Raw genomic sequence first — 27,724 nt, 5'->3', positions numbered from 1 at the left:
ATAAAAACAGAAGGCAGCAAAGCGCTGAGAATGAGACCGTGATCCCTACGATCAGACTTACCTGGTCCAAATTCTGGCTGGCTAGTCACTAGCTGTGTGACTCTGAGGAAGTTACTTAACTTTTTGAAAGTCAGTTTCCTCATCTGCAAGCAGCGATAATAACAGCGCCTACTCCATGGGTTGTTTTGAGGAAAAAGATAACTGTGTTTAGCACAGTGCCCAGTAAAATAAGTCACAATAAATAATGTGTGTACATGGGTATGGGAGTGTGTGTGTGTCCTCATCTAAACAACTGGATAGACAAGATGTGTAGGCGCTCCACACATGGGTTCTGCAGCACATCCCTGGAAACCAGAATCTGTTTCTGAGGATGAAGCTGCAAATTTCCTAAAGTCTAGAGCTGTCTAAAGAAACTCAGGGGGTAGATAATGGCAAAAATAGAAAAAAGAAAGAAAGAACCTAAATGTCCACCAACAGGGAAATAGTGCATCCATGCCACGGGATTATCATGGAGCAGTAAGAAAACTGCAGTAAATGGACGTGTACTAAAGGATCTCCAGAATGTACTTGCTGCAAGAATAAAAAAGAATGTAAGGTGCAGAATGCACTTAATATGATTTGTTTACGTAAAAAAATATATACTTTTTAAAGTACATGTATTGAAGTGTGTAAAAGACACCAACAAACTAGTCCCGTAATTACTTCTAGAGAGATGGCCAGGATCACAGTAAATACTAATTTTAGTCAAATTTAGCTTTATCTGTCTTGTTCGAATTTTTACATCATTAAAAAGCTATCAGTTTGCTTGTACAACTGTTTTTTATTAAAAAACAGAATCAGTGGGGCTGTTTCTACCAAGTTCCCCAGCTGGAGGGGTTCAAGCAGACCCCGGGAAGCACTTAGTAGAAACATTAGAATTTGACAGGACATTGACTGGCTCTAACTTTGTGCAAGTCCAGAAAAACAAAGGAATATTCCATAGGAGGCTGTGCTTTTAGCTGTTATTTAAGGGACACTTTCGTGGGCCGCTCATTTCTCTCCTGACTCTCCGAGACCTTCCAACTTTACAATACTACCCTTGGCTCCAATAACTGACCTGCTATAGTCACCAGAGCATTTTCATTTCCGCAAAACTAGAAACTGTAAAGGCCAAAAGTCAAAACCTTCACAGGACGTACAGAGAACCCACTGTAGAACCACTCTTGGTTTTAATTACAATGAAAGTCAAGGGTTGCTTCATTTAAGAAAAGCTGAAGGCCAGAGAAGAAGCTGGGAGCAGGCTCTCAGGGAGGGAAGGCTTGCGCCTGCACCTGGCCTTCTTTTGACAGCCTCCCTGCAAGTCCAGCCCACAGGCAGTTGGGAAACAGTTCTGCTGACGGGCCCTTAGAGGTGCAGCTTTGTACAATGTGTGGCCTCTGGGTCTCAGCTGTCCTTTCCCTGGCACACATGCATAGGCAACAAGTTCATCTCAAGCCCCCACCTGTTCTCCAGCCACCTCCCTAGGGCATTGGGCGCTCCCCTCTGCTCCAGGGAGAGAGCTGACCAGGGCTACTTGTCAGGAGGACTGCTTTGCTTTTCAGAGTGGGAAGTAAATTATCCGAATGCTGCTGTAGCAGGGCTTGTGGGGACACACTGCTGTCCCCTTTGAATGGGAGGCACTCAACAGAAGTGCAAGAGTCCAGTGATTTCATGCTTAGTCATTTGCCTAAGTAAATGGGCTTTGTGACACTAGTCACTAGCCATCTGAGGCCTTAAACTGCAATGAACATAATCTAGAACATCTCTGCTTGCTCTGCACCAAATGTCACTATATCAACACAAGTAGAAGTTCATGAAAGTGCTCACCCAAATCCTCAATGAGAAAAAGGCTGATGCACCTTCATACCTCTTCCCTAGCCTATGGATCTACGTGTGCCATATTTAAAGCCTTAACAATACTTTCCAAGGGTGACGTTATGCCTATCACATGAATAAACAATAGAAGTCTGTTTTTTTCAGTCGGAAAATATTACATGTATTGCCTGCCTATGATTACTTTTATTGAGACAGGAAATTCTGGAGTACTCTGCAACCCTTAAAAATAAGGCTGTTCAGCCAGGCACAGTGACTCACACCTGTAATCCCAGCACTTTGAGAGGTCAAGGTGGGAGGAGCCCAGGAGTTCAAAACCAGACTGGGCAACATAGTAAAACCCTGTCTCCACAAAAAAATTTAAAAATTAGCTGGGCATGTTGGCCCATAACTGTAGTCCCAGCTACTCAAGAGGCTGAGATGGGAGGATTGCTAGAGGCTGGGAGGTCAAGGCTGCAGTGAGCCATGATCATACCACTTCATTCCAGCCTGGGTGACACAGTGAGACCCTGTTTCAAAAAAAGAAAAGAAGCTCTTCTACTCCTTATTAAGATCAGCAAGAAAAATTGTTAGAGATTTTTTAAAAACGTGCAGAATGCATATGTTCCCATTTGTGTCTGTAGGTAGGTGAGGAGAATATATTAACCTGCACAGAATACCTTTGGAGAGAAACACAAAAGAACTGATTAAAAGTGGTTGCCTCCAGGAGAGGAAACTGGGTCCCTGAGAAAGTCAGGAAGGAAGAGAGAGACTTAGGTTTCATATCCCATTCTTTCATATCTTTTGAATTCTATACTATGTTATGTTTCTTTTTTATTTAAGAATAAATAAATAAAATTCACCAAGAGTTCTAATGTCTCAAAAGAAGACACGATGTTATACAAAAACTAAAATCTAAAAATGTGTACTGTCTCCATATCCCACTCCCTTTCTCTCTCTTCCAGCCCTCTTAAAATGATCCACCTTTTTCAATTTAGTTACATTTGAGTTTTAAAGTCAAAGAGACTTCACTCCACAAAAAGGCAGGCCAGGCACAATGGCTCACACTTGTAATACTAGCACTTTGGGAGTCCAAGGCAAGAAGACTGCTTGAGATCAGGAGTTCAAGACCAGCCTGGGTGACACAGCAAGAGTTCATCTCTATGAAAAATTTTAAACTGTGGCGGGTGTGGTGGCGCACGCCTATAGTCCCAGCTACTCAGGAGTACCTGTAGTCCCAGCTACTGAGGAGGCAAGAGGACAGCTTGAGCCCAGGAGTTTGAGGTTACAGTGAACTATGATCGCATCTCCACCCTCCAGCCTGGGCAACAGAGTGAGACCCTGTCTCAAAAAAAAAAAAGCAATATACCATTACAAAAAGGAGTTGTTTTAACATTAGACCTGGGTGCCTGTGCTGGACAAAGGTCCTCAGAATGAACAAATGCTTACCTTTACATCTATGCCCATGAATAGTGACTTTCAGCAAGTACCTACCTCACTGTACACACTTCAGGGGCGGAATAGGAAAGGACACCAGGCCTAAATGGAACTACCAGTTAGAGCGAGATCTAACTATCAGTTTAACAGGGAACATGCTCCACAGACAGGCTGTTCCACCATGACCCACCCATTATTCTCATTCCTCCCACCCGCCAGCTACCAGAACAAATGAAATCTACCAAAACAATACAAATGTGTGAAGACAGGAAAGGCCTAAGGATAGAATGAGTGTGACACATCTCATGCTCTTCCCTACTTCAATGAGGATACTTGTTTTTCACTAGTTATTTCGATGTACACAGTCTGGGGGTTATTCACTTCATCTTCAAATCTTGCTGAACATATATGACTTCCTGCAATAAACAATGTAACTGAATCCCAATTTTTAAAAATAACTGTGGATTCTCTAAGTTCATTAAAATAAAAACTTACCTAGCTCTTCCTTTACCATCTTTCTGTCCAGGCTCTGAATACAAGTTGAGAGCAAAGCAAAAAATTACACTTTGGGGAGCCTATCTAGAATAAACAAATCTAAGATGTACATTAACAAGATATGATGTTACATGGTCCCAGAGCCATCCTTTCTGAACTGACCACATCTCAGAAGGCACATGGCAGAAAAGCATCTACGCAGGGCAAAATGCATGATGGTGAAATTGAGACAGAGGTCCAAGCAGAGTTCACACGAGCATCTCCAAAAACCACAGAAATGGGGACACAGCCCCTAAACTCTAGGCACAGCCACTGGAAATGCAAGCACAATTAGCTACCTAAGACCTTCCTCAACCATCTCACATGCAACAGCCCCATCTGATTTCACCAAATGTTGAACACTCATTTCTGGTACCTGACTGACTTAGTTAACAACCAAACAACTGTTCACCCACATTGTTCAGGACTCCGGTCATGCCATACCGATTCCAAGTTCTTTGTGGCTGAGGGTAGCAAGGGAAAAATCAATTCTCAATATTTCAATTTTGTTTTGTGTTTCTTGAAAACCAAATGAGCAAAATTGTGTTTACCGATGAAAATCTGAAGGTCAAGGATTAAGTCCTTTTACTTTACTGAAAATCAGAGCTGCCTGTCATACCAGGGACACCCTTTTCAATTATCAGAACTCTGTAAGAAATGACCACAATTTACTCATTGATCAAATATGTACTGAGCACCTATGTGTACCAAGCCCTACAGACCCAGATGCAAACAAAATAGACACACATCTCTTGCACAGTAACTATTTGCTTGTTACTATTAATAGTAATGCAAAGGCAAAGGCAGCCGCAGCTCTTAATTAGTTCAATTTGAAAACAAGTTTAAAACACAGAGAATAAGGGAAAAGCCACATTTGGGCAAACACTAACCACTGGTTGTTCCAGGTAAAAGTATACATGGGTGTTTGCTGTACCACTATTGCAACTTTTCTATAGGCTTGAAATTTTTCAAAATAAAAATACTAGGAGAAAAAGGTAAGATTACAAGTACAAAATGTATTTCAAGCAACCAACTAGCTGGTGAGAGACGGTTCATTACAGAAGAATTTCTGTTAATAAATGGAAATTAGGCAATCATCATTCGACAACCTTTAATGAAATCATGGCTCTAGCAACTATCATCAATGGATGTTCCAACCATGAGAAGGGAGTCTGATGGGGCTATAAAATGGAGACTCACACAGCCCTGCCCCCACCGGTCAATCACAGGCTCAAAGTGGAATGACCGGACACCTGTGCCTTCTCACACCTGTGCCTTCAAGGCGATATACTGGGATGTACACAGCACCACTTACAAGTATTCTTGCCCAAACTAGGCCTAACTGGAACTACCATTTAGAGACACACCTAATTATCAGTTTAATAGGGAATATGAGGGACAGAGAAACAAATTAAACACCATGACTAGGAAGTAACGGGTCAAATCTAGAATGTGGGAAACTCTATAGGACATGTTTCTTTAAAAAAGGAAATCATCATGACCACCTGGGCAACACAGCAAGACCCTGTCTCTACAAAACATTTTTAAAAATTTAGCCAGGCATGGTGGCATGCACCTGTCCTAGCTAATTGGGAGTCTGGGGCAGAAGTATCACTTGAGCCTAGGAGTTCAAGGTTGCAGTGAGCTATGATGCCACTGCACTCTAGCCTGAGGAACAGAACAAGACCCTGTTTCTAAAAAAGAAGGAAGAAAGGGAGGGAGGAAAGATCAACGGCACTGGGGAAAAAATGGGGGGTGGCGATTGTTGCAGAACAAAAGAGAGACTATAGAAATATAACAACTAGGCCAGGCGAGGTGGCTAATGCGTAGCACTTTCGGAGGCTGAGGCGGGAGGATCACCTGAGGTCAGGAGTTCAAGACCAGCCCGGTCAACATGGTGAAACCCCATCTCTCCTAAAAATACAAAAATTAGTCAGGCATGGTGGCACACACTTGTAGTTTCAGCTACTCAGGAGACTGAGGTGGGAGAATGGCTTGAACCTGGGAGGTGGACATTGCAGTGAGCAATCACACCACTGCACTACAGGCTGGGCAACAGAGTGAGACTCCAACTCAAAAAAAAAAAAAAAGAAAGAAAGAAATAACAACTAAATACAATATATGGACCTTGATTTGTCCTTTTCTCAATCCACCTATAAAACACATTTTTGAGACAATGGAAGTAACTCAATATGACCTGGATATCAGATGACATTAAGGAATTATTAATTTTGATACAAATGCTAATGTCACGATGGTTAATAAACAAAAACAGTCCTTATCAGTTAACAAAAACGATCTCCAGCAGCAACAGGAAAGGTATGAGGAAGGGAATCATTGCATTGTTTATATATCATCAAGCTTCTCTACTCATCCTTGGCCTCGTACAGGATAAAGCGTGTTCACATCCATAGGTATACCTTCTTGAGACTAAATAACTGTGCACCCTTATGAATGTCTGACATAGTACTTTCTTGTCTTTTTTAAGACATGAAGCAATGAAAAAATAACATATAAATGGCTAACTGGGGTGGATGGATGAGACTTCTCGTTGCCACAGGTGACCAGCCTAGGGCCTTGGCTAGATCTACCCCAGCAGGGACACAGGCAAGGAGTGCCCACATCATGGCACAGCGGCACCCACACTGCAGCACACGGCACAGCAGCGGGCAGCTCCAGCTAACCTTCCCTCTGAGATGCCTTTCCGGGAAATTGATTTCTATGGGGATGGACAGCCTGTAACAGAGCTGGTTTAAGAGGACAGAATATGTGTTTGCAACTGTGCTTACCGATCTCGGAGCCCTCTGGCTCCGTGAGTTTTTGCTTTTCACACTTTCACAGCCTAATAGGAATTAACTACTTGCTGCTAAAAAGAGGCAAAAAGATCTGGTATGGCAATGACATAGAGGGAGAGGACAGAGCCCTTTAGTATTCTTGGAACATCTATGCCATTAAAAATAGAGAGAGAAAAAAAAAGAGAGGAGGAGGGAAGGGGGATAACCTCGGGACCAGCGCACAGCAGCTCACCGCCATCTTGATGTCCTTGATGCGTGCAGATGGTGTGGAAGTGGCTGGCACCAGAACAGCCCATGAGAAGGAATGAGCGGCCAATGGAGATTTATGTGAGGAGAGTGAGATGGACAAGGTAAAATTGTCAGGAGGAGTTGTTAGAAAGTAAAATATATTGTGACAATTCCACTCCTGCCGTTCATCAATAAACTGACAGATCATTTAGTGTCAATTAGGAGTGATAGATGGACAAGTCCCCATGATCCTGGGCCAAAATTAATGGCTGGGAGGGAGAGGGTGATTGAAAATGACGGCTGACATTGAGAGCAAAGTCCTGAAAGTCCCTGAGGGGCCATTACTTGCCTCATTCCCTTGCAGATCAATGCAGGGACAAACCCAAAAACAGACACTTTGAGACAAAACTTAATCAGACTACCTCTCCTTCCCTCTTTACCAACCTGGCTTTTTCTCTTCAGCTCTATTCCCCATGGCCAAGTCAGTGACCCACCACAAGTGTCCTAGCTCGGGCAACTTCAGGGCCAAGGACAGCTTCAAGATGGACTCTCTGGCATAGCTATGACTCTGATGCCAAGGGGAAGGGACTGGTAGTGATCCCAGGTCCCAGGCAATTCCTGAACCTAGCCCTTTCTGTGGCTCAGGGATGAGCAATTTAGCCCTGGCACCCAACATCTCTAGCCAGTGAGGTGGCTGACACATGTTCTGCTCTCTATCCTGGGCAGTGTGATACAAATAAAGCTGAGGTAGCCCAGAAACTCATATTCCTTAGCTATGAGCTCCTCAATCAGCTCCATAAACAGCCCTTCTACTTCTCACTGATGACACTTTCCTCCTACCTTCTTTGAACAGAATACCTACCTTATCGAACAGAATCTACCCAAAAGAGTTAGTGTAATGCATATATAAGGTGCTGCCATAGGCTGAATATGTGTCTCCCCAAAATTCTCAGGTTGAAACCCTAATCCCCAATGTGATGATGTTTGGAGGTGGGACTTTCAGAGCTGATTAGGTTTAGATGAGATTATGAGGGTGGAGCCCTCTTGATGGGGACGAGGAAGAGACATAAAATCTCACTCCTTACGTGCACGTGCCAAGGAAAGACACTTAAGAACGTAACTCGGAAAATGGCCTCACCAAGAACCCAACCATGATAGCACCCTGACCTCAGATTTCCAACCTCCAGAATCATGAGAAATAAATGTTTGTTGTTTAAACCTCCCAGTATATGGCAACTTGTTATAGCAACCAAATTAAGACAAGCACCTAGCACAGTGCCATTGTTATTATCATCCAAAAAGAATTTAAGGTGAGTACGTTATTTCCAGTGTCAATTCTCTGCTGTAACTAGACTGACAATAAAGTTATTATCACTTCCACAACACCAAATCTTAAACCAAAATGCTTTCTTCATGACCTTGTTCTGACCATCAAAATTCATCCAGCTTGACTCCTACCTCCTCTGTAAGGTACTCCCTGACCATAACGATTACTCTCCCTTCTGACATCACATCACCAGTGTCACTCATTCACTTGTTCCTCATTTACAATGTGCTCCTTCGGCCAACATGCTCCTTCTGCCATTCCTGATTTTTATGGATGAAAATGTCTCCTGAATTAGAATTCGAGCTCTTGCAGGACAGGAAGTATATCTTCAATTCTGGTACTCACTAGGGTATCCAGCAAATAGGAGCTCATGTTTCCAACCTTAATGAGGTAGGTCCTCAAAGCAGCTCAAAAGTCACTTCTTATCCCTCGTCAGCCTCTTTTTCTGTTTTAAATCTGTCCTACTTGACCTCAAGATACTACTCTCCTTTGCCTCAACAAACACAACAGTCGGTCTGTTTTCCCACTGCGAAAAACGGGAAAAAAAGAAGCCAAACCAAAAGGAAGTTCTCTAAATTCCCCATTCCCCTCAATCCTCCTCGATAACTTACCCAGCCTTTCCAAGCTCCGTCTGTCTTGGAGGAAAATTATCCACGCCCCCTTCTCCTGTCCAAGGTCAATCAGTCTCTCTTGGAAGGTCTTATCCTATCCCTCCAGGATCCTGCTACATCAATTAACCCCCTACTACATCTCTAATCACTCTTTCCTTATATATTACAGACATGATTCTTAATCTAGACTCCTCTTCTTCCAAATACTGTTCCATCCCTTTTCTTTTTTCATAGTATCCTATATTACTGGCCACTTCCTCATGTCCCACATCCTCTTCAATCTACTGTAATCTGGCTTCTGCTCAAACACAAATAACTGTAACCACTTTCTCAAAGGCCCTTCGTAAATTCCAAACAGCCAAATCCAAAGATCTGTCCTTGTCTTCTCCTATTTTTGTAGATGACTCAAAGTGCATCTCTTTTTTGACCTCACTTCTCAACTCCTGAGCTGTGGAAATTACCAACATGTCCCACTATCAGCCCCTAAATCAGGTCTCTCCTGCCCTCCCTCTCTCACAGCACCACTACCAACCAGACACCTAAGTGGGGCTCCTTGCGGTGACTCCTCCCTCTGCCCTACATCCAACCAGTGGCATTTCTATTAATTCTACCTCCAAAAGCTCTCCACATCTCCTTTCTTTTCCATTGTCACACCATACCCCTGGTTTAGGCTCCTATCTTTCATGTAGATTATTACTTCCCAACAGGTCTTCCCAGCATTTCAGCTCTCCACCTTCCACACTGAAAGCAAGGTGACCATTTAAAAACACTGATCTGATCATTCGTTCTTATGTTCAATAAACACTCAGTAAGTGCTTACTATGAACTAGGCACTGTGCAAGGTCCTGTGGGTATGTAAATAAGAGTGTGTGTCTCCTCTCATGGAGCTTACATTACAGCAGATAGAAAAAGAGAGTATGTATGTATGCATGCAGATATGTCAGGTGGCGATAAAGAAAGCGGGCAACGGGACCACAGAGTGATGAGGGGTGCTACTTTATGTAAAGTGAGGTCAGGTAGGACCTTGTAAGCCGTAGTAAGGACTTTGGGTTATACTTTGGGTGGCATGCTACTGCAGGGTTCTGGGTGTACATAAAAGGTTTGTGCCTGTTTTAAAAGGGTCACTCTGGTTATATAGAGATAACACAGAGGGAATCTCGTCAGGAAATTCTCACTTGAGCCAGTGCCAGAAATGATGGTGGCTGCAGCCAAGGGCTGGCAGTTCAGACAACTGATGTATTTGAACAGCAGACTTAACAGGGTTTGCTGGCAGACTGAATGGGTTGATATAAAGAGAAGAAGCCAGGATAATCCCAAAGTTTACAATCTGAGCAATTAGGAAGATAGAGTCATCACTTACTGAGATCTAGGGAAGACTTTGGAGGCACAATTAGGGGAGGGGGTACAAGGGGTTGAAATTAAGAAGACTAATTTGGATGTGTCAAGTTTGCGTTGCATATTCAAGCTGAAAACATCAAGTAGACAAATGGTCGTCCAGGAGAAGAACTGGGCTGGAAATATAAATTCTGGAGTCATCACTGCGTAGACGATAGTCAAACCTGAGACCAGGTTGAGATCATGCAGAAAGTGAGTGTTGACAGAGAGAAGAGGAGGTTAGAGGAAGAGCTCTGGGCATTTCAACATTTTGAGGGGTCAGAACCGGCCACAGACTGAAAAGCCAAGCAAGTGAATACCTCAGAAAGTAACACGTGACAAGGAAAACCTTCTCTCTCCAGAGGAAACAGATTTGATCTGGAAAAATCTTTAATGTTTTCACTGAGGAATGAGTACTGTGATAATCTTTTGTTCTCTAAGAAGCAGACATGATTTATCTTATTTTCCTATTTTTTTTTCTTTTTTTGAGATGGAGTCTTGCTCTGTCACCCAAGTTGGAGTGCACTGGTGTGACCTCAGGTCACTGCAACCTCTGCCCTCTGGGTTCAAGCGATTCTCCTGCCTCAGCCTCCTGAGTAGCTTGGATTACAGGCACACGCCACCATGCCTGGCTAATTTTTTTATTTTTTGGTAGAGACAGGGTTTCACCATCTTGGTCAGGCTGGTTTTGAACTCCTGACCTCGTAATCCACCTGCCTCAGCCTCCCAAAATGCTGGGATTATAGGCATGAGCCACCGCATCCGGCTTTTTTACTTACTTCAAAATAAATTCCAGATATGACAAGTATCCCTAATAATTTAGGAAAACAAGGCTCCTCCATAAGATTCACATTAGTAGATGAGACCTGCATTTCAACATCACCTTCTTGTTTTTGCTTAATACTAAAAACGATTGTTATGGTCTATAAAGAAAACAGCATGGTATGTAATAGCCTAGGAATAGAGAGACCACTGGTACAGAATAACAAGGCCAAAAGCAGACCCTGGTACACACAAAGATTCAGAATACAATAAAGGTGGCTTCTCAAATCACTAGGAAAAGATAGATTTTTAAATAAATGGTGCTGGGACAATAGCTACTTAGAAAAAAGTAAAACCATACATCAAAATAAATTCCACATGGATCAGTAATCTCAGTTTTTAAAATGAAAGGGTGTGGCTATATTCCAATAAAACTTTATAAAAATAGGCAGCTAGCCTGTGGGCCACAGTTTGCTGACACCTAAGATATAGAAACAAAGGAGAAATATAAAAACTTATATATATACAGATATATATATAATTTATATATATCTGTATATATAATTATATACAATTTATATATCTGTATATATAATTATGTGTGTGTGTGTGTGTGTGTGTGTGTGTGTATTTACTTTTCCAAAAAGAAGTATAGGAAAGATAAATCAGAAACTGATAAAGAAACTACCTATAGGGAACGGATGGGAATGAGGTAGAGGGGATGACAAGGATGGGAGTGATAACATCTCTGAGTATATCTTTCTATACAATTTTAACTCTTGATCAGTGTAAATGTTCTACATATTCAAAGGTGATTTAAATAAAAAGGATTTTTAAAAACCTTAAAATTGAACACAAATAGAAACAAGTGAATGTAATTGTGTATTAAATTGATATCTGAACCTAAATGAGAAATAATTCAACTACATCAAATAATTGTTAAAACAGTATCCTGAACTTGTGTGATATATTTTAAGAACAAAAAGAACCACAAAGAAATCTTGAGCTTTTCTTAGGAAGTTTCTTTTTGACAATGACATTAACGTAGTAACTGTAAAACTACTTTGTGTGTGTTACAGGATAGAGCATATTTTTTAAAATGTGTTTCCTAGTTCTATTAAAAGAGCCTAGAAGCAAAGATATCCAATAGTAATGAACAGTGTGCATACAGATACTGAATTCTAAAACTGTTCTCCACCAAAAGGACCCAGGCCTCCTTGGAGAAGTAGCTGACTCCAAGGAAATACAAAGTTATTCTGGAATATCTTGCTGCATTGAAAAACAAGCATATGCTTAAATACTAATAAAGCATATAGACATAAGACCCATCTTGAAGTTCTCCCTGCCCAAACATGGAACAATCTGAGTACTAATAATTATCAGTATTATAGAAAATAAAAACTGTGGTGATGGAAATGAGTTATAACACAATGAACAATAAAAATCCATGAGTCCAGTTAGGTGCAGAAGTTCATGCCTATAATCTCAGCACTTTGGGAGGCCAAAGTAGGAGGACTGCCAGGAGTTTGAGACCAACCTCAGCAACTAAGTGAGACCACATCTCTACAAAAATAAGAATTAAAAAAAAAATTCAGGCATTGTGGTGCAGTGCGTGCCTGTAGTCCTAGCTACTGGGGAGGCTGAAGCAGGAGGGTCACTTGAGCCCAGGAGTCTGAGGTTACAGTGAACTATGATTGCACCACTGCACTCCAGCCTAGGCAACAGAGAGATTCTGTCTCAGAAAAAAAAAAAAAAAAAGTACAAAAATAGACACATAGACCAATGGAACAGAACAGAAAACCTAGAAATAGAACAGCATACCAACCAATCTGTGGCAAAGTCAACAAAAATAAGCAAAAGGGAAAGGACATCCTATTCAATAAATGGTGCTGGAAAAACCAGCTAACCATATGTAAAAGAATGAAACTGGACCCATTCCTATCACTGTATAAAAAAAAAAATTAACTCAGGGCCGGGCACAGTGGCTCACACCTATAATCCCAGCACTTTGAGAGGCCAAGGCAGGTGGATCACCTGAGGTCAGGAATTCTAGACCAGCCTGGCCAACATAGTGAATCCCCTTTCTCTACTAAAAATACAAAAATTAGCTGGGCGTGGTGGCACATGCTTGTAATCTCAGCTATGCAGGAAGCTGAGGCAGGAGAATGGCTTGAACCTGGGAGGTAGAAGTTGCAGGGAGGTGAGATCGTGCCATTGCATTCTAGCCAGGGTGACAAGAGCAAAACTCTGTCTCAAAAAAAAAAAAAAAAAAAATTAACTCAAGAAGAATTAAAGACTTAAAGGCAAGATCTCAAACTATAAAAATCCTAGAAGAAGGTCTAGGAAATACCTTTCTGATGTCAGCTTTGGCAAATAATTTATGACCAAGTCTTCAAAAGCAACTGTGACAAAAGGAAAAATTGACAAGTGAGATCTAATTAAATTGACAAGCTTCTGCACAGCAAAAGAAACTATCAATAGGGTAAACAAACCTACAGAATGGGAACGGGAGAAAAGTTTTGCAAACTATGCACCTGACAAAGGACTAATATCCAGAATCTATAAGGAACTTAAACAAATCAACAAGAAAAAAACCAAATAACCCCATTAAAATGTGGGCAAAGGACATGAACAGACACTTCTCAAAAGAAGACATACAAGCAGCCAACAAACATAGGAATAAATGCTTAACATCACTATCAGAGAAATATGAATTGAAGCTACAATGAGATACCATCTCACACCAGTCAGAATGGCTATTGTTAAAAAGTTAAAAAATAACAGATGTTGGTGAGGCTTCTGAGAAAAAGGAATGCTTACTGGTACACTGTTGGTGGGAATGCAAATTAGCCACTGTGGAAAGCAGCCTGGAAATTTCTCAAAGATCTAAAAATAGAACTACCATTTGACCCAGCAATTCCATTACTGGATGGTATATACATACCCAAAGGAAAATAAATCATTAGACCAAAAAAATATACATGCAAATATATGTTCATCGCAGCACTGTTCACAACAGGAAAGACATGGAATCAACCTAGGTGCCCATCAGTGGTGGACTGGATAAAGAAAATATGGTACATATATACCATAGAATACTATGCAACCATTAAAAAAGAATGAAATCACATCCTTTGCAGCAACATGGTTACAGCTGGAGGCCATTATCCTAGGCAAACTAACGCAGAAACAGAAAACCAAATATTGCAAGGTCTCACTTATAAGTAGAAGCTAAATCCTGGGCACATGTAGACATAGAGGTAGAAACAACAGACACTGGGAACTCCAAAAGGGGTTGGGGCGAGGACTGAAAAACTTCCTATTGGGTACTATGTTCACTATCTGAGTGACAGGATCAATAGAAGCTCAAATCTCGGCAACATGCAATATACCCCTGTAACAAACCTGCACATGTATCTCCTGAATCTAAAATAAAATAATAGAATTTTTTATATCCATGAGTCCATAATTTTAAAAAGAGAGAGCAATAGAAAAAGAAAAGAGTGAAAAAGTAAATTCTTCTTTATAGAAAAACTCCAAGCGATTAATATAGAATGGCAGAATTAGAAAGTTAACATTTTGCAACCCCTGATATAGTAATTGATTCGGGCAAAAGATCATTAATGGATGCTAAAACCACCAAGTGAAAGGCTGTAGGTGAACAGGATTCAAAGCGGCACCCCCAAACAATGACTAATTATTTATAAAGGAAAAAAAGAACCTTTGCAATGGAGAGATCTAGAGATCACCACCTAGACCAAATGATAAAACTCAGTACAACAACCAAGGGATCAGCTGATGTCACATGCCTCCTAATTTAATAAGCTCAAAAGGACACGTGATCACCTGCTCTGGTCAACAACCTTTAACTTGAATCTTATGAAGAATCAATTAGAGAAACCCGGAATGTGAGACAGTCTACAACACAACTGGTCTGGATTCCTCAAAAAAGTCAATGTCTTGATGGGGAATGGGGAAGGGTGAGGACTAGTTTAGACCAAGAGAGAGAGACTAAAAAGACAACTATGAAACGCAATGTTTGAGCTCTGATTGGATCCTGGAGTTACAAAAGACATCTGGGGGAACAAAGGGGAGGATTTAAATATAAACTATATATTAAATATTATTAAGCCACTATATAATGTCTTAGATATCAGTGATGCTGTGATAATGTAGAGAATATCATTAATCTTGAGAGATGCATGATAACGTATTTAGGGGTGAAATGTCATGACAGCTACAACTTATTTTCAGGCTAAGGAAAAAAAGTGTGTGTGAGGGGGGTGTTGGGGAAGGGGGAAGGGACAAAAAAGTGGGAGGAGAGGGTGGAAAAACTTGGAAGTAAATATTTTTAATAATGATTTTCTTTTAAATTTAGCTTTTAAGTTCAGGGGTACATGTGCAGGTTTGTTATATAGGTACAATTGTATCACAGGGGTTTGTTGTGCAGATTATTTAATCACCCAGGCATTAAGCCTAGTACCCAGCAGTTATTTTTCCCAATCCTTTCTGACCTCCCCCCTTCCACCTTTCAATAGGCCCCAGTGTGTGTTGCTCTCCTCTTTGTGTTCATGTGTTCTCATCATTTACTTCTACTTACAAGTGAGAACATACAGTTTTTTGTTTTCTGTTTCTGTTTCTACATCAAACTTACATCAGTTTGCTAAGGATAGTAGCCTCCACCTCCATCCATGTTCTTGCAAAGAATATGATCTTGTTCTTTTTTATGGCTACATAGTATTCCGCGGTGTATATATACACATTTTCTTTATCTAGTCTACCACTGATGGGCAAGGTTGATTCCATGTCTTTGCTATTGCAAACGGGGCTGTAGTGAACATACACATGCATGTGTCTTTATAATAAAATGATACATTATTTTGGGTATATACCCAGTAATGGGATTGCTGGGTCAAATGGTATTTCTTTCTCTAGGTCTCTGAAGAATCACCACACTGTCTTTCACAATGATTGAACTAAGTTACACTCACACCAACACTGTATAATCGTTCCTTTTTCTCTGCAACCCCACCAGCATCCGTTATTTTTTGACTTTTCAGCAATTGCTATCTGACTGGCGTAAGATGGTATCTCATTGTGATTTTGATTTACATGTCTCTACCGATCAGTGATGTTGAGCTTGTTGGCTGCAAGCATGTCTTCTTCTGGAAAGTGTCTGCTCATATCCTTTGCCCATTTTTTAATGGGGTTGGGTTTTTCTTGTAAATTTAAGTTCCTTATAGATGCTAGATATTACACTTTTGTCAGACACATAGTTTGCAAAAGTTTTCTCCCATTCTGTAAGTCATCTGCTCACTCTGTTGACAGTTTCCTTTGCTGTGCAGAAGCTCTTTAGTTTAATTAGATCCCATTTGTCAATTTTTGCTTTTGTTGCAATTGCTTTTGGTGTCTTCCTCATAAAATTTTGCCCGATCCTATGTCCAGAATAGTATTGCGTAGGTTGTCCTCCAGAGTTTTTATATTTTTGGGTTTTACATTTAAGTCTTTTATCCATATTGAGTTAATTTTTATACATGGTGTAAAGAAAGGGTTCATTTTCAATCTTCTGCATATGACTAGTCAGTTATCTCAACACCATTTATTGAATAAGGAATCCTTTCCCCATTGCTTGTTTTTGTCAGGTTTGTTGAAGATAGTTGCAGGTATGTGGCCTTATTTCTGGGTTCTTTATTCTGTTCTATGGGTCTATGTGTCTTTTCTTGTACCAGTAGCATGCTGTTTTGGTTTCCGTAGCCCTGTAGTATAGTGTAATGCCTCCAGGTTTTTTTTTTTTTTTTTTTGGGGTGTGTGTGTGTGTGTGTGTGTGTTTTCTTTTACTTAGGATTGCCTTGGCTATTCGGGCCCTTTTTTGTTCCTTATAAATTTTAAAATAGTTTTTTCTAGTTCTGTGAAGAATGCCAATGGTAGCTTAATAGAAAAAGCATTGCCTCCCTAAGTTGCTTTTGCCAGTATGGTCATTTTAACAATATTGAGTCTTCCTATCCATGAGCATGGACTGTTTCTCCATTTGTTTGTATCATCTCTGACTTCTTTGAACAGTGTTTTGTAGTTCTCCTTGTAGAGATCTTTCAAGATGGTGCTATTTTGAAGGCAACAACTGCTCAAGGAAAGTCTGAACTAGAATAATGACTATTCTTTGAGAAATTATTCTCGTGTATATCTTAAGCAGTTAAATTTGATAACTGGCCATCTCACTGGTATAATTTGTTAAAATCTTTCATCTAAGACTTAGTGCAAGGGATTAAGGAATGAAATGTAATCCAGTCTTTAGAACTGGACTCTGAACTAAACTAAAAAACATTAAGCACGCTCCTTACAGGCATGTATGACTCCACTTATTTCATCTATAAAATGGGACCAAAGGCAAAGGCTAGCAAAATGTCTCGGCCTTACTATCATACTCTCCGTCAGGCTGGCCTAGATTAACTATATTTAAGCAATGAATGAAATTTCAAGAATCACAAAACTAACTGTCATCAAAACCTGTTTAAAGCATCTGGAAGGTGCTGACAGCTACAGAGGCTAAGAAATGTAGCTAGAGGTGACAGCCAGCACTATCTTATTATAGATGCCATTCACAAAATACATGTTACCTAACACTTTGATGTTTTAGAACCATAAAACTTAGAGAGACCTGCCTTATTACCTAACTCCTTATGCACTACTGTTAGTCATAACTTAATTGCAGCAACTGGCTATGTATTAGCTTTATGCTGAGTACTCTTCCTGTGTATTCAAGGCTCAGAACAACTCTTTACAATGAGTGTTAGTATTGCTACTTTACAGGGTTAAGTAACTTCCCCAAGTTTACACAGCCAGTTAAATGCTGAAACGTGAATTCAAACCCTGGTATGTCTGAATCAGATACCCATGGTTTTAACCTTACTGTGATGTTGCTTCCTATGAGTAAAACAAGAGATGACTTAATTACCACACCTTAGCCTGAAAATCCTGCCGGTCTGAGTGTGGAAGAAATGCAGAGAGGGCATGTGGCAGGAAGAAGTTTGAAGAACCCTTCCTCCTTATATAAGACAAGGTAATTCTGTAATTCTGAAACCATCCTAGAGATATGGATGCTTATCCTGGATAACTGAAGATCTCACAGAGATTTCTACTCTAACTCATGTGCATTCCCAGATGCTGGCAGGAATCCGAGGGGATATCATTCATTGGTTATGTCTAATTCAAGCTTGTCCAACCTGCCTTATTTTGTTGTTGTTCTGCTTTGTTTTATTTTAGGCTTTTAGCAGCCTGAAACAATGGTTTTTAGTTCCTGTCTCTAGTGATAAGTGGAAAAGAGGGATAAAGAAGAGGTTTTACTGGCCCAATCAGAAACAGAAACTAAGAACCCGTGACTGTATTCTCTTCCCTTGAACACCCCTGGCTACTTCTTAACATCATAAGGTTCAGAAAATACTTCTGATACTACAGCTTTGGAAATCTGACATTCCTATGCTAAGGCTTTAATGTAGTTCACAACTAAAGAAGATTCCTGACATTCAAAATAAACATCACTACTCTTAATGTGGAATTACTTCTCCCAAACAGACCCTTCATATGAAGCATTTATGCCACCATAAAGATCCCAAAGCTCCTGCAACTCATAAATATCGCCACCTGTCAGAATGCCTGTGAGAAGAATATGGTCAAAGCCCATCTATGAGGATAGAATGAGGATAAGAAACAATCATCATCATCATCATCACAACAACAGCCAATGTCCATCGAGTGCTTCCTAAATGCTTCTCTCTTTTCTAACGTGTTATACATATGAATTTATTTAATCCTCACAATGATCCTTTCAAGTTAGAACTATTTTTAACCCCATTGTAGAGATGCAGAAATGGAGACCAGAGATGTTAAATTACTTGTTTGCAGTCTCTGAGATAATAAATGGCATAGCTAGGATTCAAAACCAGGCAGTTGCCTCCAGAACCTGTGGCTCTCACCACACTCTGCTGCCTCTTGATATGGAATCACAGGATCAGCTTCTGGTCTAAGCTGTGGAAAGGCTTCAAGGCCTAAACACAACAGCAATAGTCCTGTTACATATGTAATTTCTTTCAGTCTTTGAATCACCCTGTAGGGAACATCAGTGTGTCCACCCAGGGCTCAGCTTGCCCAACCTCATCCAGCTCAGAGAGAATGGCATCTGCATCCACAGCCCCACACTGTGAGCCCTATACAGTTTATAAAGTGCTGCTGCATGCACTGTGACATTAGGTTTCCCAGCCTCCCAGGACCTCTGGATAGGCTGATTAGATAATGTTGGATGGTTATGGCACCAATATTCATGCCAACTTAGAGTGAACACAAAATACCAACTAGGCAGGGTGATGGGACATCTGTATTATTCTCCTTTATGAACAATGACTGACCTATGTCAGGGGAAGACATACCACAGAGTTCATCAGCAGCTACCAGCAGGCAATTCCATTATGTTTAGAAAATTAAGAAGAACACAGAATGCTGCAACATGGATAAACTTTGAAAACATTATGACAAGTGAGAGAAGTCAGCCATAAAGGACCACATAATGTAGATTCTACTTATATAAAATGTCCAGAATACGAAAATCAGAGAGAGAGAAAGTTGACTGGTAGCCACCTAGGTCTAGGGAGGTTGTGGGGACATGGGAAGTGGCTGCTGATAGATACAGGGTTTCTTTTGGTGGGGAGGTGATAAAAATGCTGTAAAATTGATTGTGGTAATGGCTGTACAACTCTGTGAGTATATTAAGAATGATTAAATTATACATTTTAAATGGGTGAACTGTATGATATATAAGTTTTTTCTCAATAAAGCTATCATAAAAAATAAAACAACACAGGAGCAAAGTCCCCACCCCACTGTGCCTAATACCAACCCCACTTCTATGAGCTACTGGTACTCACTTTGAAGCCTTCACGGAATCGTCTGCCCAGCCTCCTTCTCGGCAGCGAGGAAATTGGGGAGGGGAAGTCTACAAGTCAAAAGAACACAGTCGCTCAACATTTGCATTTATTTTATTTTATTTTTTATTTTCTATTGTTTGAGATGAAGTCTCGCTCTGTCACCCAGGCTGGAGTGCAGTGGCGCAATCTCTGCTCACTGGAACCTTCGCCTCCTGGGTTCAAGAGATTCTCACACCTCAGTCTCCCGAGTAGCTGGGATTACAGGCACGCACCACAACGCACAGCTAATTTTTGTATTTTTAGTAGAGACGGGGTTTCACCATGTTGACCAGGTTGGTCTCAAACTCCTGACCTCAAGTGATCCGCCTGCCTGGGCCTCCCAAAGTGCTGGGATTACAGGTGTGACCCACCACGCCTGGCCAACATTTGTGTTTAAACACCAATGGTTGAGGGTAAGGTCACCCACACCAATCAATATTCAGACTACCTTTTGAATAAAAATACAGTAACCTTTCTAATTTACTATGAAAATCTGGGTTCCTTCATACCCTCCTGGTGAGTTATAAATTGGCACCATGCTTCCAGAAGGCTATTTGGTGATGTTTATTGAAAGACTTAAAAATATTCATACTTTTTTGACCTAGCAATCTCAGGAATTGATCTCAAGGAAAAAATCAGAGAGGAATATAATGCTATTTTTGAGTAGGAATAACTGAAAACAACCAAAATTGCTAGCAATAAGGAATTAAGTAAATGGTAGAATGAAAATACTACGCAAATAACAAAAAAAAAGTTATAAGAAATACCCAACAATATAAGAAAGTTCAATACATTTTAATTTTCAAAAACATGTTACCAAACAGTAAGTATATGCTTTTGTTGCATTTTTTGAAATAATTATCAATACATATTATCTAGTGTTAACGGGTTATATGTACATGACTGAGAGGGGACTCCATGGCAATTTTAATTTTCCTTTTCTCTGCTGCTTTTATAAAAATAAAAGTAATAAAATAAAGATATAAGAGTGAGACTTGCTTAGAAGACATAAACTAAGTTGGTGGATGGATTAAAAATCTATTCAAGAGGCCCGCCCCAACCTCTGCTCTAAGGAGCTTGGGGATTGACCTGCCCCCACTTCCCATCACCACTAGCACCCATGTATGCCATCTAGGGGCCTGAGGATAGGCTGACCCCACCCAGCACCACCACTGCCAGAATGCACATGACCCAGGGGCCTAGGATCGATCCACCCTGCCCATCACCACTGGTGCACATTTTCTGGGGTCCAAAGGACCGTTTTGCTCTTTCTGCCACCCATGCATGGTCTGGGAGCCTGGGAATAGGCCTATTCCGCCTGCCAAAAAGAACAAAGCTGGAGACATCACACTATTTGACTTCAAATTAATAAATGGCAGAAATAAGTCCTTAGCTATCAATAATAACCTTGAATGTAAATGGATTAAACGCCTCACTAAACTGGCTGAATGAATTAAAAAACATCACTCTATGCTGTCTATAAGAAACTTACTTCACTTACAAAGACACACATAGACTGAAAGGGAAGGGATGGAAAAAAAAATTCCTGCAAGTAAAAACCAAAAGCAAGCAGGAGAAACTACACTTACACGAGATAACACAGATTTCAAATCAAAAACTGTAAAGGGAGGCTGAGGCAGGAGAATCACTTGAACCCAGGAGGCGGAGGTTGCAGTGAGCTGAGATTGCACCACTGCACTCTAGCATGGAAACAGAGCAAGACTCCACCTCAATAAAAAAAAAATTGTAAAGAAGGTCTTTCTATAGTGATAAGGGGATCAATATAACAATTCTAAATATATATGTACCCAACTCTGGAGCCTCCAGATAATAAAACGCAAGTATTATTAGACCTAAATAGACTTGAATGCAATAATAGTTGGTGACTTCAACATCCAACTCTCAGTACTGGATAGATCATCTAGACAGAAAACCAATGAAGAAAACTGGGATTTAAACTGTACTTTAAACCAAATGAAACTAACAGACATTTACCGAACATGCCATCCAACAGCCACAGAACACACATTCATCTCATCAGCACATGGAACATTCTCCAGGATAGACCTTATGTTAGGCCACAAAAAAAATGTCAAGAAATTTTTAAAAACTGAAATCACATTAAGTATCCTTCAGATGACAATGGAATAAAACTAGAAATCAATAACAAGAAGAATTATGGAAATGGTACAAATACACAGAAATTAAACAACATTCACCTGAACAACCATCGGATCAATGAAGAAATTAAGAAGAAAATTAAAAAATTTCTTGAAACAAATGAAAACAGAAACACAGCATACCAAAATCTATGGGATACAGCAAAAGCAGAGCCAAGAGGGAAGTATAAGAATAAATATCTACATGGAAAAAAAAGGAAAGATTCCAAATGAACAAACTAAAACACACCTCAGGGAACTAGAAATGCAGGAACAAGCCAAACCCAAAATCACTAGAAGGAAAGAAATAATAAAGATCAGAGCAGAACTAAGCAAAATAGAGACTTAAAAAAACAAAAAGGATCAATGAAATAAAAGATGATTTTTTGAAAAGATAAACAAAATTAGTAAACTGCTAGCTAGACTAACCAAGAAAAAAAGAGAGAAGACCCAAATAAATAAGCATAGAAATGAGAAAAGAGACATTACAACTGATATCACAGAAATACAAAGGATCATAAGAGACTATTATGAACAACTATATGCTAATAAATTGGAAAACCTAGAGGAAATGGATAAATTCCTGGACACATACAATCTACCAAGATTGAACCAGGAAGAAATAGAAAACCTGAACAGACCACTAACAAGTAATGAGATTGGATCAGTAATTTAAAAAAAAGCTCCCAAAAAAGAAAAGCCCAAGACTAGATAGCTTTACTGCTAAATTCTACCAAATTTACAAAGAACACCAACTTTTCTCAATCTATTCCCAAAAATTGAATGGGAGGAAGTTCTTCCCAACTCATTCTATAAGGCCAGTATTACTCTGACACAAAAACCAGATAAGGACACAAGCACCACCACCACCACCACCACAACTGTGGGCCAACATCCCTGATGAACATAGCATGCAAAAATCCCCAGCAAAATACGAGCAAACTGAATCCAACAACACATCAGAAAGATAATACACCACAATCAAGTGGGATCTATCCCAGGGATGCAAGGATGGTTCAACATAAGCAAATCAATAAATGTGATATATCACACCAACAGAATGAGGGATAAAAACCATATTATCATCTTAACAGATACAGAAAAAGCATCTGATATAATTGAACATCGCTTCATAATAAAAATTCTCAGCAAATCAGTCACAGAAGGAACAAATCAGGCCTTAACTTAATAAAGGCCACATATGACAAACCCACAACTAACATCATACTTAATGGAGAAAAGCTGAACATTTTTCCTCTAAGAACTGGAACAGGACAAGGATGTCCACTTTCACCACTTTTATTCAACACAGTACTGTAAGCTCTAGCCAGAGTAATCAGGCAAGAGAAAGAAATAAAAGTCATCCGAATTGGAAGACAGGAAGCAAAACTGTCCCTCTTCGCAGATGACATGATCTTAAATATACAGAAATCTAAAGATTCCATCAAAAAATTCCTAGAACTAATAAATGAATTCAGTAAAGTTGCAGGATACAAAGTCAAAATACAAAAATCAGTAGTGTTTCTACACACCAATAACAAACTAGTTGAAAAATAAATCAGGAAAGTTATCCCATTTATAATAGCTACAAAAAACATACTTAGGAATACATTTATCCAAAAAGGTGAAAGACTTTTACAATGGGAACTATAAAACACTGATGAAAGAAATTGAAAAGGACACACACAAATAGAAAGATATCCCATGCTCGTGGATCAGAAGAGTTAATATTGTTAGAATGACTGTACTACCCAAAGGAATCTACAGGTTCAATACAATGCTGTCAAAATACCCATTACATTCTTCACAGAAACAGAAAAACAATCCTAAAATTTGTATGAAACCACAAAAGGGCCTGAATGCCAATGCAACACTGGGCAAAAAGAACAGAGCTGGAGGCGTCATACTATTTGACTTCAAAATATATAATACTATAAAGCTAAAGTAACCAAAACAGCATAATATTGGTATAAAAACAAATAGAGGCCGGGCATGGTGGTTTGCTCCTGTAATCCCAGCACTTTGGGAGGCTGAGGCAGGCGGATCACCAGAGGTCACAAGTTCAAGACCAGTCTGGCCAACATGGCTAGTCTCTACTAAAAATACAAAAATGTAGAAACCCAGTCTCTACTAAAAATACAAAAATGAGCCAGGCATGGTAGCAGGTGCCTGTAAGCCCAGCTACTTGGCTGAGCAGCAGAATAACTTGAACCCATTAAGTGGAGGTTGCAGCAAGCCAAGATTGCGCCATTGCACTCCAGCCTAAGTGACAAGAGCAAAACTCCATCTCAAAAAAATAATAAATAGAAATAAAAATAAAAACAAATAGATCAATGGAAGAGAACAGAAAACCAAGGAATAAATCCATGTATTTCTAGCCAACTGATTTTTGAAAAAGATGCTAAGAACATATTAGGGAAACAAGAGTCTCCTCAGTAAGTGGTACTGGGAAAACTGGATATCCATATGCAGAAGAATGACCCCCCGTCTTTCACCATATACAAAAAACAAATCAAAATGGATTAGAGACTTAAATGTAAGACCTGAAACTATAAAAACTACTAAATGAAACCTTATGCACAGCAAAGGAAACAATCAACACAGTGAAAGGATAAACTGTAGGAAAAGATATCTGCAAACTATTCAACCAACAAGGAACTAGTATCCAGAATATGCAAGAAATTCAAATAATTCAATAGCAAAAAAACAAAAACCCCCATTAAAAAGCAGGCAAAGGATCTGAAAACAATCTCAAAAGACGACATACAAGTGGCCAAGTATATGAAAAAATGCTCTACATCACTGATCATCAGAGATGCAAATCCAAAACCACACTGAGATATCAACTTACCCCCATTAAAATGGCTACTTTGAGCCTGGCCTGAGCTGTCACTTTACTAATGGATATCAAATGGTTAATAGAGTTCCTTAAGATTCTAAAAACCAAAAAGCTTTATTTTCCTTAACCATAAACCCCAGGAGGCCATGGCTATTAGGTGAAAATCCTTTCTGCCTAGAGGTAACACAAAGCCACATTTCCTCTCATTTTCTTTCCATTATAAAATGGTACTAGCAGCTTCAAAACAAAGAGATCACCAGCTAAGAGTCACTCCTCCAGAGCCAATACAGTTTAACACCTACTTCTAAAATCAAAGGATTTTTCCACCAATAACTGAAGCCATTAGGAGTTGATATAATAAAAACTGTATAAGCAACTTTTCATTCCTCCCCGCAAACCTTGAGATCACTCAGAAAAGTAAAAACTGCAAACAAATCCTCTGAGCAAAATGAGTCAGGAGCTATGGTAGTTATCTAGCTTCCCACTGGGAGTCTTGGCAAACCTCAGGAGAGAGCGCTAAGGCAGAGGGGAGAGGAGGAGGGGCAGGTAGGCTTAGCTCTCTGCTAAGTAGGCTTGGGCATTTAGAGGGAGATGCCTATCTCCTGATGGGAAGTCCTTACATTCATGATTTAGTTCTGAGTCCAAGGATTAGAAATGTGTTTGTAAACACCCCCTACTATGAGTCTTGTTATAGGCACACACAAATACCCCATCTGGATGAGACAGACTTAATTAGCAACTATTATCAAGTTATATGTTCTTCCCCAGAAATCAACTTTGTTCCCTATGTGGGGAACTGTGCACTGGTCCTATATGCACTGGGTGCAATACAAAAAGTATAAGATGTCATCCCTGTCCCAAATGTTCCATGAGTCAAGAAGATTCAGAGTTCAGTGTATCAGGCCTGTACGAAATCCATGTAATTGGATGTCAGGCTTAATCTGAAACAAGAGGCCACAATGGAGGGAAGAAGTAGGCATCAGTGATGGAGACACAGAGTTGTTCTAGGGAGAGGCTGCATACAGGGTCCAACTGTGAAGCTGAAGAGGAATCCCTCAGCCATGGGGCAGTTCCAGCAAACTTTGCAGTTTTCTTGCCATCTTGCTGGTTTTTATTGGGGCATTATTAAGGCTGCTCTGATAAGCATGCATAAAGCTTACTATATATGTCTAAAAGCTAAACAGAATTATACAGACTCAGGAAGTGCTGAGAAGGAGAGGTCAAGAAAGCTTTATGGGCAAAGTGGGGCTTGTCCTGGTTTGGAAACGTAAAGAAAAAAACATTCCAGAAGCAACCAGATCCAAGGGTGTAGTGATACTGGGAATGGCACATAACTCTCCTAGAGCAAAATGTTGTTACTTGACCATCATATTGTAAGGGTCCCCGGGAAACATCTTTCAGAGTTTAAGCCCCTCAGCATCCATTACTCTACAATGCAGGCCTTAAGTGGAAGCTGATGCAACTTGATCAAAATGTGGCAGTTTAAAATTAAATACAAACAATCTGAAATGTAAGCAGATGACTGGCTTGTAGCAATATGATTTTTTTTAGAACATCTTACATTTTTAATCGTTTCTTTATGGGTTACCTAGACTACTTTTGATTTAGAAAACTATAGAAAGTTAGTAAGAGCCACAAGCAAATGTCAGGCAGTAGCACGTGTCAATTTTCCACAGAGTCCTGAATGCACTGCTTGGGGTCTCTGCTCATACTTGCTGGAATCAACTGAAGATTTTAGCCCATGGTTTGCTTTTCCCATATTTCTTTGCAAACTTTTCAGCATTCTTACAGAATTTTTTACAATCCTTAGGTTACTCTTCAGCTAGGGTCAGCCTGAAACGGATGCTAAGGCTGGGGTCGTTCACAACTGCTAGGACAGCCTGGATTACTTGGTCAGTTTTGGTTGCTGGCTTCCAGTTTTCAGCACTAATTACTAAAAAGGACAGACCTGCTCCTTTTTGTCATTGTTTGGGTGATAGATCTTTGTTTTAACTGTGGTCTTTGGGATAAAATGGGTACTCTGCTGGAAAGCCGACTTCCATTCTGAAGGCCTCCTTATCACATGAAGGGTGGTCAGGAACAATTAGCCCTTGCCAAGTCAAGAACTTAGCTTTCTCAAACCTGGATGTTATGAAGCTTTTTATTCCACATTTTCGGATTTCTTCAAGCTCCTTCATCAGGAGCTAGCTGCCATCTTGAATTTGGTGCTGCTCCTTTCCCCAGCAATATGATTTTAAAGGTCTAGTTGGTTCCTTTTGCATAGACAGTCCAGCCCCTGAATACTCAGCTGCTCTCCCTAAGAGGTATCATGACACCTGGACACCTAGTTATCCCCATTTCAAAGAAAGTCTACAGCTGTCTCCCTAGGGCAATCTGAAACACAAGACACACTCCTAGGCCAGCCACTGCTGTTGCTCCTTTTATGACCAGCTGTCAGAACTGCTGGCCTTCCCTTCCCAGAGGTGACAGATTAGATGCTGGGGAACCTGCAGGGGTATGAATGCTCTCACTAGCTCAACTGTCAGAGCTCCAGTCCCTGCCCTTTATTCACAGATCTTTCCATTTGGACCAGGGGTCCTTCCCATCAGGTCTAGGTAGAGCCAGATGAGACACAAATGCATGATTTATTTTTTTCTTCAAATATTGTGAGTCTGAGTTCTCTACCTAATGGCCTATGCATTTACAGGAAAAAGAACATACTCCTCCTCCATCACTGAAGCTAAAAACTTAATCTTCAGGTAGGCTAAAACAATTGTGGCATTTTTTTCCTAGAGCCCCTTAACTCAGGAATCCTCCTTGACCAAGCACTTGGGAAGTCATCTGTTTGAGTTAGCACTTTGGAAGATAACTATTTTCTGTCCCTGTGTTAAGAAG

At 40.2% G+C, this 27,724-nt stretch overlaps 1 protein-coding gene across 3 annotated transcripts in view; it reads right to left on the bottom strand.

Annotated features, from left to right (window-relative positions):
* Positions 1–27,724, bottom strand: part of IFT43 (intraflagellar transport 43) — a 103,082-nt gene that overhangs the window by 46,566 nt on the left and 28,792 nt on the right. For all 3 annotated transcript variants that reach the window (XR_002479315.2, XM_012438251.3, XM_012438252.3), the window contains one exon: positions 19,814–19,881. Coding sequence is in view for 2 of the 3 variants with exons in the window: in XM_012438251.3 (XP_012293674.1) it covers positions 19,814–19,881 (68 nt within the window). In the remaining variant the exon portion in view is untranslated. The remainder of the gene's footprint in view (positions 1–19,813; positions 19,882–27,724) is intronic.

The sequence above is a fragment of the Aotus nancymaae genome, unplaced genomic scaffold (genome assembly GCF_030222135.1).
Source record: "Aotus nancymaae isolate 86718 unplaced genomic scaffold, 86718_ANA_hifiasm-v0.15.2.pri h1tg000011l, whole genome shotgun sequence".
Taxonomy (NCBI): Eukaryota; Metazoa; Chordata; class Mammalia; order Primates; family Aotidae; genus Aotus; species Aotus nancymaae.
This window is presented reverse-complemented; position numbering and strand designations above follow the sequence as displayed.